This window comes from Drosophila innubila (genome assembly GCF_004354385.1).
Source record: "Drosophila innubila isolate TH190305 chromosome 2R unlocalized genomic scaffold, UK_Dinn_1.0 1_C_2R, whole genome shotgun sequence".
NCBI lineage: Eukaryota > Metazoa > Arthropoda > Insecta > Diptera > Drosophilidae > Drosophila > Drosophila innubila.
Genome location: NW_022995374.1, coordinates 18,355,012 through 18,371,723, shown reverse-complemented (window position 1 = coordinate 18,371,723; position 16,712 = coordinate 18,355,012). Strand labels below are relative to the sequence as shown.

The 16,712-nt window shown below is 44.2% G+C and overlaps 5 protein-coding genes across 8 annotated transcripts; 1 reads left to right on the top strand and 4 right to left on the bottom strand.

The window, feature by feature from the left end:
• Positions 1 to 134: 134 nt before the first annotated feature.
• Positions 135 to 4,765, top strand: LOC117785110 (cilia- and flagella-associated protein 57). The gene is made up of 4 exons (XM_034623010.1): positions 135 to 548; positions 1,002 to 1,927; positions 2,304 to 2,473; positions 2,544 to 4,765. Exons 1-4 carry the CDS (start codon positions 283 to 285, stop codon positions 4,683 to 4,685), a joined length of 3,504 nt encoding a protein of 1,167 aa, XP_034478901.1. The 5' UTR covers positions 135 to 282; the 3' UTR covers positions 4,686 to 4,765.
• LOC117785115 (charged multivesicular body protein 6-A) lies at positions 4,732 to 5,674 on the bottom strand. The gene is made up of 3 exons (XM_034623019.1): positions 5,538 to 5,674; positions 5,362 to 5,471; positions 4,732 to 5,302 (listed from the first exon to the last, which is right to left on the bottom strand). The coding sequence occupies exons 1-3, from the start codon at positions 5,610 to 5,612 to the stop codon at positions 4,837 to 4,839; spliced, it is 651 nt and encodes a 216-aa protein (XP_034478910.1). The 5' UTR covers positions 5,613 to 5,674; the 3' UTR covers positions 4,732 to 4,836.
• Positions 5,675 to 5,875: 201 nt separating this feature from the next.
• Positions 5,876 to 10,441, bottom strand: LOC117785111 (acetylcholinesterase-like). Of its 2 annotated transcripts, none has more exons than XM_034623012.1 (4): positions 10,421 to 10,441; positions 7,591 to 7,716; positions 7,310 to 7,530; positions 5,876 to 7,256 (listed from the first exon to the last, which is right to left on the bottom strand). In XM_034623012.1, the coding sequence occupies exons 1-4, from the start codon at positions 10,424 to 10,426 to the stop codon at positions 5,963 to 5,965; spliced, it is 1,647 nt and encodes a 548-aa protein (XP_034478903.1). In that variant the 5' UTR covers positions 10,427 to 10,441; the 3' UTR covers positions 5,876 to 5,962. The 2 variants fall into 2 exon arrangements, with proteins under 2 accessions (XP_034478903.1, XP_034478902.1); XM_034623011.1 differs by lacking the exon at positions 10,421 to 10,441 and adding an exon at positions 7,781 to 7,962 and having other exon boundaries at positions 7,591 to 7,719.
• Positions 8,202 to 10,577, bottom strand: LOC117785113 (acetylcholinesterase-like). Of its 3 annotated transcripts, none has more exons than XM_034623013.1 (4): positions 10,421 to 10,577; positions 10,236 to 10,364; positions 9,955 to 10,175; positions 8,202 to 9,895 (listed from the first exon to the last, which is right to left on the bottom strand). In XM_034623013.1, the coding sequence occupies exons 1-4, from the start codon at positions 10,487 to 10,489 to the stop codon at positions 8,602 to 8,604; spliced, it is 1,713 nt and encodes a 570-aa protein (XP_034478904.1). In that variant the 5' UTR covers positions 10,490 to 10,577; the 3' UTR covers positions 8,202 to 8,601. The 3 variants fall into 3 exon arrangements, with proteins under 3 accessions (XP_034478904.1, XP_034478905.1, XP_034478906.1); XM_034623014.1 differs by having other exon boundaries at positions 8,203 to 9,895; positions 10,236 to 10,361; XM_034623015.1 differs by lacking the exons at positions 10,236 to 10,364; positions 10,421 to 10,577 and having other exon boundaries at positions 8,204 to 9,879; positions 9,955 to 10,078.
• Positions 10,578 to 11,565: 988 nt separating this feature from the next.
• Positions 11,566 to 16,654, bottom strand: LOC117785109. The gene is made up of 2 exons (XM_034623009.1): positions 13,515 to 16,654; positions 11,566 to 12,916 (listed from the first exon to the last, which is right to left on the bottom strand). Exons 1-2 carry the CDS (start codon positions 16,302 to 16,304, stop codon positions 11,648 to 11,650), a joined length of 4,059 nt encoding a protein of 1,352 aa, XP_034478900.1. The 5' UTR covers positions 16,305 to 16,654; the 3' UTR covers positions 11,566 to 11,647.
• Between the last annotated feature and the right edge of the window lie 58 nt (positions 16,655 to 16,712).

The window sequence follows — 16,712 nt, the reverse complement described above, 5'->3', positions numbered from 1 at the left end:
GCGTTTAATTATTTATTCATGGCCATTTGGCACTGTTTGATTATGGCCAGGCCAGCACAGCCGTTAGCTTCGCGCGCCAAAAAATTAACTTGCTGTTGTTGCTGTTTTTCTTTTTTTCTGGATGCCATGGAATTTGCTGTCAGGGCTGCCAAACAATTTCTTCGTTGTTTGATCGAAATTATTTGAATTTTCTTCGAGAGCTTAGGACACGAAACGTTTCGATTTCAAATTGCATACAACATCTAAATAAACATATATATATTTTTTATATAATTTGCCACGATGGAAGACCAAAAGAGGCCGTCTGTAGTTAATTCGGTGGTCATTAGGCCACGCCTTATTTATGGTCTACGCACCGATGTCATTGGCAACATACAGTTCAATCTCAATAAGGAGGTGATGTATCCCGTCGAGGGTGTCCTGGCCTTCCATGACTTTGTGACCAACAAACAGCGCTTCCTTCGTTTCCCGGAAGACACCAGACCCGAGATAATTGCACTTAGTTCACATCGCAAACTCATGGCCGTTCTGGAGAGGCACTCAAAAAAGTAAGATTATTATAACTATCTACAACACGCCACTAACTTAAAAAAAATTTTAATCAATTTCCTTTATATTTTTTAATACTTTTTACTTAACCTTAAGTTTTAAATTAGAGAAACAAATTTATACAATCATTTTCTTACGATTCAGGCACCATAAATAACATTAATAGCACCAAATCTTAACTATAATGAAAAAACACAGTAAAGATTTTAAACAGTGTCCGAAATAAAAAGTTCGGGAACAAATTTATTTTATAATAAATCTAAGGCCGTAACAATTTTTTTAAAATAAAGAATAAATATCTCTTACTTTAAAATAAAAGAATTAGTGGTTTTTCATAACTTAAAAAAAAACTATTCAAAAAATAACGCACTTACTTATTGTAAAATAATGTTATAGTCCAAGTAAATCAAGAATAATTGGTATTTTCATTTATCACCTTTGCTTCTTTCCAGTGGACGTTATATATCCATTTATGAGCTGTCCACTTTGAAGAAGCGTCGACATCTGGAGCTGCCTGGCAATCATCGCAATGCTGAGGTACAACAAATGATCTTCACCAACGATTCCCGTGCCGTTGCGCTGGTCACCAAGCCTCCAAATGAGATGATCTTCATGCTGGTGCTGGACAAGACCAGTACTGTGATCGAGGGACGTGCCACTGTGCCGGGCTCCCATGGAGGGGCCGAGTGCATTGCCGGCAATCCGAGTGATTGCAGCTTCATTGCCGTGGCCGGAGATCGTACGCTCCTACTGATGAGCAAGTCGGAGCGAGGATTCACCATTAACAATAACTTGAAAGTCACGTATCGCGTCACCTCGATGGCCTTTCTGTCTATGGATCTGCTCATGGTGGGCACCGATCACGATCAACTGATTTTGGTGGAGAATGGTGAGCAGAAGCTTAGCCAGAAGGCCTCCATCGCGGAGACAGTCGATCTGCTGATGGACCAAGAGATGTTCGACAAGGAGCGCGAGGCTCTCGATCAACGATTCGTGCACACACAACAGATGGTCCTGCCCGACTGGCGGGTACTCTGCATGACAGCCTTTGCCCGGGGATTCGCCTACATCATCTTCAACAAGGTCTTTGTCTTTGAACGCGTCTCCAAGTTCAAGTTTGAGCGTAAAACCGTCTTAACTGTGCCCATAACACTATATGCCGAACCCCTCTATCAAATCACCAATTTGGCTATAGATCACAAGCAGGAGACTGTGATTGTAACCTGTGCTCATGCTCAGATCTATGTGGGCATCCTCATTGTCCCAGAGACTCTCAAGACCAAGCAGCTTAAGTTTGAGCCGCTCGGCGTGCTTATCCACATCGGAGAGGTAGTTGATGTATCCGTTTGTGCCTGGAAACCCATCATTATGACGGCATGTGAGTGTAGAACCCTTTTAAGAATAATTCTAGATAAATCTAGATAGATCAAATATTGCCACATACATTTGCGCTCTCCCAAACCGATAAAAACTACACCACACCCACCGTTAATAAGATGTAGCGTCCTTTTTAATTATGAACTTAACCTTTTATAATTATCAATCGTCCTTCACAATTGTGAAATGATCGTATGTATATAACGATAGTTATAGCTGCTTTAATGTTGTTAGCAACATGAGCGCCCAAAAGTATGCAGTAATTTTGGGAAAAATTCATAGATACAATAACTGCACCTTTATTTAATTTAAGTTATTGATATTTGATATTCAGCAACTTGATTTTAGCTTTCTTCCTTGGTATCCTTGTTTTCTAGCTCGGGATCAGACTATACGCATCTGGAACTATGAGACTGCCAAGGTGGAGCTTGTGCGTAAATTCCAGGTGGATGTCAATATTGTGGAGCTGAACTCGACGGGTCTAATGGCGGCCATTGGTTTCTCCGATCAGCTGCGCATTACACAGATCTTTATGGATGAATTAAATGTAAGATTGAAAGCTTTACATATTCTCAATCTCAACAATTATTTGTTTGCTTTCTTTTCCTTCTTTATAGATTGTCAAGACGTACAATTTTCCGCATTGCAACGATGTGAGATACTCGAATCTTGGTCATCTGATGGCAGCTGCCTATGATAATAATATAGCCGTCACCTCTGTGTATAATCTTGAGGTGATCATACAGCTAAAAGGACACAATGGAACTGTTTTGTCGGTGGCATGGACAAAGACGGATAAGTTTCTGATTTCTGGCGGGGCTGAGGGTGCCATCTACCAGTGGGACATTGAGACGGGTGCCCGTCTCCAGGAAATTGTCCAAAAGGGCACCGAATATGTCACCATCTGCTGTAGCTTCAACGAACCGCTGACGATCTTTGCGGGCACCAATCATGGCACTATACGTGAGTTCCAGGACTCGACGCTGCAGAGGGAAGTCGTATTACCTTCTCGCAACAAGGGATCCGTTTCGGATCTTTGCCTGGCACGCTCCGATCTCATCATGTTCATAGCTGATCATGAGGGCGGACTATTTAATATGCAGCTCCCCTTCCTCGAAGCGGGAGGAGGAACTTTCACCAATTTCCGATTCTTCGATGGTCCGGTTAATAAGCTGAGATTCACCTACGACGGGTCCATGCTGGTGGCCATATCCAAGAGGGGCACCGTTGCCATCTGGTCCATGGAGAACGTTGAGGAGAAGCTGGCGCCCATGGATCAGGATCTGATGAAGAGTCAGGAGGTGTTGATACCACGCACTCAGCTAAGCGATAAAATCGAACAGATAACGAATCTGGAGCTGCGTCTCAAGCAGCAGGCGGAGGAGTTCCAGTATCAGTTGAGTCAGAACGAGATCTTCGATGGCCAGCAGCTGCAGGAGGTGCATCGCAGCTATTGCAGTGCCCTCGAGGAGCTGAAAGAGCTCAACAACGAGATCGTGTCGCGTCACACCGAGGAAATGAATCTCATCACTTTCCAGATCAACGACATCAAGCAGGATCATCGCGGTCAGATGGACGTCTTGGCCAATCAGTACTCGGAACGGATGCTCATCGAGTACCAGAAGTTTACCAATCTTCGCGAGAATATGCTCGAGTTACGTGAGAGTTACGAGGAGAAACTGAAGAATTCGACGGGCACTCTGCAGGACACGATCGAAGCCTTGGAGAACGATTACAAGAAGCAGCTGGATGAGCGCAAGGATCTCATCCGGGAGCTGATGAAGGAGATGCAGGACAAAAAGGATGAGTTCATCAAATACTGCCAGGAGGTGGAAATGGAGAACGATCGCAACATGATCGCCACACAAACCGAATACGAGAATAAACTCACCACGGAGCGCAATGAGACGCAGATGTGGCGTGGCAAGGCGGGTGTGCTCCAAAAGAAATACGAATCCCAGAGCCGCGAGATTGAGAGTCTGCTCGAAGAGGTGGAAACCCTGAAGGAGGAGCACGTCAAATCCCAGTTGAAGATGGCTAAACAATTGCGCAATGTGGAAGATCTGCAAAAGGATATTTCCGATCGAGATTACGCCATTGGGGCGAAGGAGAAGCGCATCCAGGAGCTCCTGCACAAGAACCAGGAGCTGGACAAGTACAAGCAGGTGCTCAACCATAAGATTGCCGAGCTGAAGGCACAGATCGAGCCCCGTGAGTTTCAGATCAATGACAAACGCAAACACATTATCGAAATGGAGCACGAACTGGAGGGTCTCAATCAAAACAACATACAGCTGGAGCTGCAGCTCAAGGAGATGCGCGACAAGTATCTGAGCAACGTGGCCGAGCTGCGCACCGAGCGGCATCGAGCCAAGGCGGCCCGGGAATGTCTCACCGCCATCTGTACGGACATCTACTATGTGGCCGGAGAGGTCAACACCTCGGAGGGACTGAAGAAGGCGGTTAAACAGCTGTTCCACAAGCATGCCAACGATGATGAGCTCAAGCGTTTCGTCACCCTGGATGCGGAGGTGCGTGATGAGTTCCTGCGTCAGCGTAAACAGATTGAAACCGTGCTAGCGCGCTACAAACTCGTGGCGGAGGACAAGAGTGTGCAGAAGAAGTATGACAAGCTGTTCCAGGAGAATGTTGTGCTGCTCGACGAGCTGGAGAAGATGCGCGATGACAACAAGAGTCTGCGTGCCCGTCTCAAGGAGGATATGCGAAAGTCTGTGGTTCGCAAGGTTGACAAGAATTAGTTTCGTTTCGGGATCAATTACATATATACTTAAATGCAGCACAATATTTCGAATCTGTTTAGCAAATGTTCTTATAAAAATATGTGTTACATATCGGACTTATATACACAGGATACATAAATACATAAAGCGTTAAGATTAGTTATTAGTTTCAGGCCTCAACTAGCACCTGCTTTGCCTTGGTCTTTGTTTTGTTTGCTTTGGTCTCGACTTCTTGTCCTTCCTCAACCTCCACTTCCACACTGGCTGGCAGCTCATCACTGGGCACACTGGGCAACTGCACACCTTGCTCCTCAGCCTCCAGTGCATCGAGCTCGGCCAGCACATCCTCTTCGTCTTGTGTGGTCAACACATCCGTTAATATGGCATCGATTTCCTGCTGCTTTTCAATTCCCTCTCGTGTTTCGTCCATAATCTTTTCCACCTCATTGATGTCCAGCATTTCGTGTACCTTCTTCAAGGCGGCATTACCTTGCTTCAAGCCATCCAGTACCTTCATTTCCACTTGGGCAAACTCCAAATCGGCGGCCAACTTTTCCAGGTTTTCCAGTTGCTGGTCGGCATTGGAGAGCAAACTTTCCTGGTACTTCTTTTTGCGCAACAAGAGCTTGGCCCGACTAAAATTAAACTCATTGAGTAAACAATAATCTGAGTGTGTATTACGTAAGCTACTTACTCCTTTCTGCCCTGCTGCAGACACTTTTTGGCGAGTAATCTGTCATTTTCCAGCTGCAGCTCAATACGTTTCTGATATTGCTTAAGACGATCCCGCTGCTGCTTCAGTTGCTGTAAATTCAGAGTATATTATTATTATTTCGAAACATTCACAACAGCACAAGTAATTGGACCTACCAACACAGCTTTGTCATGGTCGGTAATGCGACTAGGAGCCGTCTTTTTACTAGATTTCCCAAACAAAGCACCCATTAAAGTTGTGTCGAATCGGATGAGTAAACAAATGTAAGAGCAGTGCTGCCAACTTGTTATAAAAGTCATGTCGCAACAAAATACTGGTTGGCAGGCTTGCTTCACAGATGCTTATTAACAGCCTGCTGTTAGATGCCAACAGCCAGCCAAATCATTTGAATTCACTGCTCATTAACAGATTGGAGCTGTTAAGTTAAATTAATTTTAAAATCGAATACAAAAGAATAATATATTTATCATCGTTATTTACAGCAAACCTATTCAAAGTTTAAATATGAATATCATTGGTATGTTCAAAAACATATATAGGTCAATATAGGTGTCTAAATTAAATTTGTGGTTTAAGAGCCTTAAAGTTTCGCTCTTAACGCCTCATAGCAATCCGTTCTATATCTCTTGTACATGCTGCGCCAGAAATCCATTCGCTCTGCATCTGGATTTCGCTGCATCTTGCATTCCCGATCAATGAGCATATAATCCAAATGGAAGGGCTCTCGCTCTCCTTTGTCATTGCTCTTCGGTCTTGTCACTGGCATCCAGCTGTCCAAAGGTTTTCCATATTTCGCAAAATTGGCCCACATATGACAAAGACGCTTGGTAATTTGTTGGTCCTCCTTAGACTGCGTCGTCTCGTCTCCAGCCATTTGGAACAAGTAGCACAGCTCGTCTGCATGAGATGCTCCACGAAGAGTTTCCGCCTGTAGAATCCGTTTATACATATTTTGGCCGCCCAAGTAATCGAAGCGATAGAAATAGAGCGGCGATGTTATCTGACAGTTTACATGAATCTCTGCTGCGTGTTGCATATCGATGACAAAGTGGTAATCTGAGAATATGTCCACCAGATTATCGAGACGTTCCAGTGTCAGCGGCTGTCCGTTTAAATAGAATTGACGTATATCGTTGGCTGCTTCTAGGGCTTCTGGCGCCGTAGGTTTCTCCACAAGATTTCGAGGTACCACTCTTGCCAGATCCTCTTCATAGAGCTCCAGTTTACGCCTAGCGTTAATCAGCATGGCAATGCCCTCCGCTGAATTATAGCCCATTAACAGAGGCATTCCTTGCAGCCGCTCCTTGTCATGTAGCAGATCAAGAATATTCGTGCTGATAAAACTGTCCGAACTGCTAGCATCCTCCAGAACAGGCTTAAAAGCCAGAGGTAACCCGCGACGTCGCTCATCCGCCGATAGCACGTTCAAAGTCTTAGAGAGAATTCCGTTCGGTGTCACATTCTTTGATTGCAGGAATTCCAGCAGAGCACTGTCCTGCTCAATGTTCTGTCCCTGCAGGAGCTCACCCATTCGACGTGCCTTATACGCTCCATTCTGCTGGAACACCCACTCCATATTGGCAGTTCCACTTTGCACGATCGCCTTGTGGAATAATTTATTTGCATGCGCCGCATATGTGTGCAGATGCACTGAAGCAGCACCGGCACTTTCTCCAAAGAGAGTCACATTTTGTGGATCACCATTGAAATTGGAAATGTTTTCCTGTACCCACTGCAGCGCCAGACGCTGATCCTTCAGGCCTGCATTGCCATAAATGCCCGCTCCTGGCAAGCTGAGGAAACCCAGGGCTCCCAAGCGATAATTCAGGGTTACCACAATCACCTCTTCCTGCATGAGCTGCGCTGGAAAGTGACTGGAAACCGAAGCAAAATGTTAAATCGATATCGCTAAATATATTCTACTCACTAGTCACTGTTGCCATTGCCAAACCAGAAACCGCCTCCATGAATCCACACCATGACAGGCAGCGGTGCCCTGGAATTGCCTTTAGGTGCATATACATTGAGAAAGAGACAGTTCTCTGAGCCAACTACCTCTTGAGTAAACGGATCACGCTGATGAGAGACATCACGTTCCTTGCTGCAGTCCAGCTCGTGATCTGGAAAACGTTCCAGTGGCACGGGACTCTAGAGGGTTAATCGAAAAGTCTAACACTTGTTTGGTTGCTTACAGTGCACAGCACATACCCGAAATCGGAGTTCTCCCACTGGTGGCTGGGCATAGGGTACTCCAAGGAAGCTCTCGTATTGCAGGCCACTTGGTAACTGCTTCCGCTGTCCAACAACAACTCCTTGTTTCACTGGCACCTTCACCTTCTAATAAAAACTAATGCATATAAACGAACACGAATGATTTTTTAGCCATGATCTACTTTACCTGCATGTTGCTGTATAATCTGATCAATCTTTGTGAGTGTCCACGCCAATGTGCAAAGTTTATTCTCATTATGGTTTATCGAATAGATTTAAAATCTAATCAATCTGTAATAACTAGACAATTACCAACCTGCTTTAAAACGAACTTTAGACCTGAGTCTAAATTCAAGCCTGCGTGTGTGTGCGAATTTATGTAAACACAATCAGCTGCTTTATGTATCTTTAACCCTTCAATGAACACTTGGCGCTTCTTAGACTTTAAATTTAGAGGCATGTTTATTTATAGCAAACTCATAATCGGTTGTCAAAAATTTTGAATTATATACGAAATAGAATATTTATTGCTTAAAAATATACTTTTGATATTCGATTTGATATTAATTTTGATTATATATTTTTGATTCTTAATGGCTTAAAATCATAAATAAAATTAACATTAGTTAGATTGCTGTAAAAATGTTAAATAATAATTTATGTAAATGTTAGCGAGATACGAACTCTGTTAATGTGCTATAAAAATGTTACATTATAATTTATGTAAGTTTTAGCACAATGTTATGCATGCATTAGCATTGATCTGCAGCACTGTTGTCTACTGCTTACTAACTTTACTCATTTGAAAATAGCTCGCAATAAACGCAGCACACATTTTATTTTGTTCATGAATATTTTGAATTAAATTAATAAATAGGAACATATATAATTGCAATTTTATATAAAAGGAATTAAAGAATGTTGTTGGTATATTAAAATACCAGTCTAAGGAATCGATGTTGGTGGAAAAAGAAATATCACTATTTAGATTTTTGTTTTTCTAGTGTATTACAGTTTTGCCCTTAACGCCTCGTAGCAATCAGCTTTATATCTCTTGTACATGCTTCGCCAGAAATCCATTCGCTCAGCATCTGGATTTCGCTGCATCCTGCATTCCCGATCAATGAGCATATAATCCAAATGGAAGGGCTCTGATTCGCCTTTGTTATTGCTCTTCGGTCTTGTTACTGGCATCCAGCTATCCGAAGGTTTTCCATATTTTGCAAAGTTGGCCCACATTCTACATATGCTTTTAGATAGTTGAGTGTCCTCTTTGTTTTGTGGCGTCTCTTCTCCAGCCATTTGGAACAAGTAAAATAGTTCCTCTGCGTGTGCCGTTCCACGCAGGTTCTCTGCCTGGAAGAGCTTCTTAAACATGTTTCGGCCGCCCAAGTAATCAAAGCGATAGAAATAGAGGGGCGATGTTATTTGGCAGTTAACATGAATCTCTGCTGCAAGTTGCATATCGATAATAAAATGGTAATCGGTGAATAGATCCACCAGATTATCGAGACTTTCCAATGACAGCGGTTGTCCGTTAAAATAGAATTGACGCATATTATTGGCCGCTTCTTGTGCTTCTGGCGCTTGAGATTTCTCGATCAGATTACGAGGCACCAAGCGTGCGAGATCTTTTTCATATAAATCCAGTTTACGTCTAGCATTTACAATCATGGCAAGTCCCTCGGCTGAGTTATAACCCATTATCACAGGCATTCCTTGCAGCCGCTGCTTATCAAGCAACAAATCAAGAATTTGAGAACTAACAAAACTATCCGGACTGTCCGCATTCTCCACAACAGGCTTAAATACGAAAGGCATCTCTCGACGTCGCTCATCCGGCGTTAACACTTTTAAAGTGTTGGCAAGTATTCCATTTGGTGTCACATTCCTTGACTGCAGGAATTCCAGTACAGCGCTGTCCTGCTCCATGTTCTGTCCCTTCAGAAGTTCACCCAATCGACGTGCTTTATGCGCTCCCTTCTGCTGCATCACCCACTCCATGTTGGCAGTTCCACTTTGCATAATCGCCTTGTGGAACAGTTCATTGGCATGGGCTGCATAGATGTGCAGGTGAATTGAAGAGGCACCGGCACTTTCTCCAAAAAGTGTTACATTTTGGGGGTCACCATTGAAATTAACTATATTATCCTGTATCCATTGCAGCGCCAGACGCTGATCCTTCAGACCCGCGTTGCCATAAATGCCCGCTCCTGGCAAGCTGAGAAATCCAAGGGCCCCCAAACGATAATTCAGGGTTACCACAATCACCTCTTCCTGCATGAGCTGCGCTGGAAAATGACTGGATGAAAATTATCAACGGATTATCGTTATAAATTCCCATTAGAATATTCTACTTACTAGTCACTGTTGCCATTGCCAAAACAGAAACCGCCTCCATGAATCCAGACCATGACCGGCAGCGGATTCTTATTCTTGACCTTTGGCGCATATATGTTGAGAAAGAGACAATTTTCAGAGCCAACCACTTGTTGAGTTATCGGATCACGCTGATGAGCCACATCTCGTTCCTTGCTGCAGTCTAGCTCGTGATCTGAAAAACGTTCCAGTGGCACGGGACTCTAGAGAGTTAATCGAAAAGTTTAACACTTGTTTGGTTGTTTACAGTGCACAGCATTTACCCGAAATCTGAGTTCTCCCACTGGCGGCTGTGCATAGGGTACTCCAAGGAAGCTCTCGTATTGCAGGCCACTTGGCAACTGATTCAGCTGTCCAACAACAACGCCTTGTTTCACTGGCACCTTTACCTGCTAATTAGTTGCTGATTAAATGATCGCAAATGATTATCTACTATTTATCTTTTCACCTGCATGTTGCTGTATAATCTGATGAATCTCTGTGAGTGCCCATACCAACGACCAAAGCTTGGCCACATTACGATAGTCCGTCTAGACGAAAATCTATAATTAACAGCCGAAAAGACAGGCTTGTTAAAAAAAAAACAACAAAACTTTAGACTTGCGTCCAAGTGCAAGCCTTTGTGTATGCATGCGTGTGTGCATGTGTTTATGTAAACACAATCAGCTGTTTAATGTATCGTTAACCCTTTGATGACCGCGACAGGTTTTTGTGACACATGCATATGTATATAAATATATTCGATACGAAATTATTAAGATTCCCAATACCCCCAAAGAACAATGCACTTTTGTTTACACATTTATAGTTACATTTAAAATGTTTCTAAGTTTTATTTGACTAGTTCCATTGCATAAACATTAATACAAGTTTCAAATTCATTATTTATGTTTTTCAATAAAATTTTTTGTTTTTGTGTCATGAAAGAGCTAACTTTGCTGTTAGGAAGTGGTAAGGGGAGGTGGTGTATTCACAACAACGGTCGAGCTGGCAGTTTGAAATCCGAAAAAATTGGTGTTTTAGTCAGTTAGAAACGGAACATGGATGCTCCGAGACAACTTGATAAAGGGTTGAGCTTTTTTCGTTTCCAAACAATAGCAAACTCACCGTTGTTGATTGTTTTTGATTTTGTTTTTGGTTTGTAGTGTGACGTCAGCAGAGGTCAGCACATTAGATAAGGTAATAATAATGTTAATGTAATTAACTTTAGTTGTAGTTTTTCATTTAAGCATAGTTTTTTGTTTTGTTTTTTATAGTTCACACCAAAATATTGAAACATTTACACTTATGTACATACATACATGCACACACATTGAACATACATACATTCAAACACTTAATAAACATTTATAATAGTAGTAATAATAATAATAATAATGATCATATTTTAACTGTAGTAATAGGTAATAAGTATATATAGCAAACATTGAGAACATTATCTTCTACACAGTATGCCATATATTCAATATTATGTATGTATATATAACTATTTATGTTCGAGACTCTTTTAGCCATGGTTATTTGAATTTTTTGTTGTTGTTGTTGTTGTTATGTTATGGTTGGTTGGTTGCATTTTAAATAAGGGTCACAAAATTCTTTTACAAATAGTAAATTGGTGTTTTGTTCTTCGTCAAGTTCAACTTCAACTTCAGATTCTTCATCCTTTAATTCTTATTTAAAAACGTCGAAGCGCCAAAGTTCGCTTTAAATAGAGACAAATGGCGCGATGTATGAGCTCGTATTGCTCGGAATTCTGGACCATGCCACCGCGTTGCAGTCGCAGATTGCACACAATGCCCAGTATATCGACAAAGATGTCTGGCATCTTTGGCAGCTTATCAAAGCTGACGCACTGCTCCGTCTCCGTCTCCACAATGTGCCGGATGTGGAGGATTGTGTTGCAGCTAAAGCTGCTCTCTGTATCCGCATCGGCGGCATTCTCAGTAGCCTCTCGAGCTGTGTCCGTCATGTCCGCCATGGTCAGAGTTTTGCTCAACATGCCCGTCAGCGAATATGCCAGAGATTGCCTCAACTGGCGCACAGCATTCATGATGGCCGTAAAGCAACCGGTGCGTCCAATTCCTGCCGAGCAATGGATAATGGGCAACGGTTGCACAGCATTGAATATATCCTGCTTGTAAATCTCCAAACGTTGTGCCATCAAATGGGCATTGCACGTGCTCCGCTTCTCGTCATAGTTGTCAAACTCGGACTCGCACTTGCCCAAGTTGAGCACATGCAAACAGGTGTCCAGCAGCGTGTTGATGTCCCGCGGCGAATGATGATCCGGCCAATCTGGATACCAATAGTGATAGCAACAGATCTTTTGCAAATAATACTCCAATCGACCCGCACTCTCCGGCACATTGATGCAGTACAGCAATACCAGCTTCCGCACGGAGTAACCATTACGTCGCACAATGCCCACGTTCTTGACCAAAAAGAAACTGCCATCGGTGGGCAACATGCGACGCAGTGTCTCATTTAGTGTCACCTTGACCGAGTCAACTGCAATGTGCCAACGATTGTTGAGCTCCTCTCGTTCCCGCTCCCCTTCCGGCCGCAGCAGTTCACGTGGCTCATCCTCTGCGCTCTCCGCCTGCAATGGTGTTGGCAACAAATATGGCTCAAAGTATTCGCGTGCCAGCGCGCTTAGTTCAAACACCTCGATCTTGGACGCCACCGCGAATATCTCATTCACCTCGATGGGAAAATAGATGGCGCACTTCTGTCGACTGTTCTCCGTGAAATTCGTGAGCATCACAATCTTCTGATAGTACTGTTGCAATATATGCGACTTGTCCACATGCGGACTGCTGCCTCCGTCCAAGCAGCGGCGAATGTAACGCTGCGTATTCTGATAGACCATCAGCCAGAACTCGTATATTGTGTTGGGCAGCGGTCCCTGGGAGGCCACATAGCACTTGGACACGTAGTCTGGGCCCTGCAAAAAATTGTATATCAATAAAATTTGAATGCAGTATGAATTTCGAGGTCAAATCATGATCAAAATGACATTCTGCAAAAAAATCCGTTGAGTTTTCATGGAGTGATCAAAGTCAAGACTAATGTTTCAAAAAAAGGAAATTTTTTAAATAAATCTCATTATCATCATCATCACTATTATCAATTGTTTTATACTAATTACAACATAAAGAATTGATCTAAAATAGTTTTGGTAAAGTTAAGCAAAGTTAAAGTTGATGAGATCTTTGACCTCGCAACTTATCAAGTAAAAACATTTGTTAATTTTTGCATAATCTTTGGCGGAAAAAATGTCACGTTTAAAATAAAGTTCAGTGTTGTTTAGTATTAATTATATGACAAAAGAAGTTGATTAACAGTTGAAACTTGAGATTTAAAATTGTATTCCGTGATATACATAAACGTTATGACGTTACAATATTTATTATTGTTCTTGTTTAAAAATTACGAATGATTTATTGTGGCTGATGCATTAAATAATAAGTCTCAGTATTTGTAAATAAATAAATGAGGGAATGAGGGAGTAATAATTGAAAATTGAATTCGCATCTTCTTACCTTGATGTAATTGGCATTGATGTAGGGCAGATCCTCGTTGGCCAACAGCGTTGTCGTCGTCGTCGTCTTGGCCATCAGCTCCTCAGTGCTGGCCTGGGGCGGCATGAGGCAGCTCTGTTGGTGTTGCTGCTTCAGATTGGACAGCTCGGTGGCCTCACTCTCGAGCAGCACACGCGAATGTTCGTTGGGGAGTATTGTTTTGTAGCGATTCTTTGTCTGGGAACCAACGACCATGGGCTTCTCCTGATGGTTGAGCGGCAGATCCCAGAACTCCTTGTGCAGTTCACGGAAGATGCGCTTCTGCTCATCGCCATCCAGTTGGGGCAGGGATGTGACAATGCTCTCGACCACCGCCTGATACATGGCCAGCAATTCGCTATCCTCGGATGTGGGCGGCAACTGATTGGTGGGTGTGCCGCCTTCACGTCCCAGCACTAGAACCGGCGGCTGTTCCAAGTTCGCCTTGTAGCTGTGATCAAATACGTAATTTAGCTTGATCAGATCGTATTGATTTAGCGGATTTGTCGCACTTTGCAGCATTTGGATGCTGGCCAAGTAAATCTTGAACTCCTCAGTTGTGGCCTGCGGGGACAAAGGACGTGTCATAATGTTGCGTATGCCACCAACGACACCACCCACTCCCGTCGAGCAACTGCAACTGCACAGGACAACTCCCGGCTCGTTGTGACCATGACCAGCTGGTGACTTGATCTTAGACTGCTCGCTGGGCTGCAGATCGGAGGCGGAACCAAAGCACAAGGGTGGCTTGCTAAACTCCAAGTACTGGGAATTATTGCTCCCACGATTGCTATTCAGATTCTCGGTGCTAAAGAATTTACGCTGATGCGGCGCTTGAGCGGCCGAGGCAGCTCCACAGCTGCACACGGTCAGCTTGGGCTGTGGATGCAGCTGCTCCTGCCCCCCGGCCATCAGTTGGCCACTCATGTTGAGGGTGAGACTCTGATTGCTGCCGCGACGCTCGAGAAGACCACGCTTGGGCGTCTGATTGGCCATGGAGCTGAGTTCGCCACACGAGTTGGTTGTGTGACTCTTCAAGGTGATGCTGTGATTGGAGCCACGTCTCCGGAACAATCCCTGACGCGCAGCGACAGTCAATTGCTGCTGCGGCTGCAACTGTTGCTGCTGTGACTGTGACTGCGACTGCAACTGTTGCTGCTCCAGATTGCAGCTGGACTTGGAGTTGCTGACAGAGCCCAAGCTGTAGTTGGACACGCTCAGACCGCTGTTCATCAGGTTGCCACACGAACTGTGCAGATTCAAGGTAAGACTATGATTGGAGCCACGACGCTGTAGAAGATTCATGGAACCGGCCATGCTCTTAGCCGGCAAATCCATGGACTTTTGCTTAAATGGCGACTCCACCGCCACAGCGCTGGGTGTGAACTCCACCAGAGTCAGACACTCGGGCAACGTCTTCAAGTTGGTGCTGGACGAGTGCAGCAGGGGATTGAGTTTGTGGGCACTGCGAGGTGCCAAATTGGCGCCCAATGTAAACTTGGCACTGCTGCTGCTGTCCACACTGGAAGCGGACTTCTGCTCATCCGCATCCAGAGAGCTCTGATATTGATGCTGCTTGCGATGGTACATTTGCCAATCGCTGCTGTTTAATCCCGGCGATTTGCGACGCGTTGTGCGGCGACTGTGCAAGGATTGATGCGAATCCAAGCGGGACAGGGAGGTGGAGTAAAGGCTGGAGGCGGTTGGCTGTATGAGCATGTTACCCTGACTAACATGACTACTGCTGCAGGGTGTGGACATGTCGTGAGATTCCTTAATGTGCTGCACCACAATCGACAGCTCCGTCTCATTGGCAGCGGAGTCCAAGGAGCGCGCCTTTTCCTTGGTGCTCTTAATGGTGGGTGTCTTGGGCTTAACGAGAGATGACGGCGACAGCTGACTCTTGCTGGCCAGCTGCACATCTGTGATGCGTATGGTGAGATTATTTTTATTCTTGCGATTCTTGCGTCCCGCCTCCTGGACAACTAAAACCTCATTTGATTGCTGATGCTGATTGTCCTCCTGCTGCTCAGCTGACACGGCTGCTGTGATAGTCGTAGTGGTAGTGGTGGGCACCACCTGAACCACATCCTGCACCACATGATCAATTTCGGGAAAGCGAAAGAAGTTCCCATTTTTATAGCCCGCCGAGTTGATAATGTTCAAGGGAGAACCGGAGAGTGATTGATTCAGATTGAGATTATTTATGGAGGCCAGAAGTTTGGGTGAATAGCTAAGGCGGCTGGAGGAATCGTTGAGGAGATTCGGATTTGGATTCGGATTCGGTGTCGTTGAGCTCTCATCTCTAAAAATAATTGTGGGTGAGTTATGTTCGCTTTTCGACAAATACAAACTATCGTGATCGTTGTCGGCGCTGCACTTTTTTGGTATTGTATTCTCCTTGTTGGCAAAGATCCGTCCGTCCTGTGGCGAGCACGACCGTCGATCGTACAGTGAGAATCGTTTAAATTTACGATTTAACGTCGTCGGCGATTGCGGCAACTTTGGGTTGGCAATTGTAAATTGTTTGGGTGTATATTGGGCATCCTCATCGCCTGGACGCTCAATTGATGCAGCTGTTGTTGGTGTTGCTGTTGCTGTGGGTGATGGAAACTCAAAGGAGGTCTGAAGAAAGTCCAGGGGTGTATAATATGGAGTGGGCGTGCTCTTGTTGCTCTCCACGTCCACATCGGCATCAGCAGCGTTGGTATAGGGGCACTCAATTGATGCAATAACTGCATGCTCTTTGTTGTTGTTTTTTAACTTGTCCATTATATACACACACAAAACACACTAAATGCGCTTCGCTCCGCTCGCACCCTTTGCTCGCTCGCTCGCTCGCACTCACTCACTCGTCTTCACTTTGCTTGGCTGCTGGCTGTTTTGGCTAGACAGACGCTGCCATGCAGTTGGTGTAATGCCGTCAAACGGTTAACATTATTGGCTTGCACATTGGCCACTAGCTCTTTGATTAACTAAATTGGCATTGCAATTACGTTTTTCACGACTCGACATTTTACACACAAAAAAAGGAAAATAATTGGAGGAAAAAATAGCTGTTTCTGGCTGGAAAGCATCCGATAAATAGCTGAAACTGCGATGCAAAATAGCTAAGACCGAGACGGCCAGCTGATTTAGAAACGTAGTAGCAATGCTGCCAACTTGTTTTAATAGTCATGT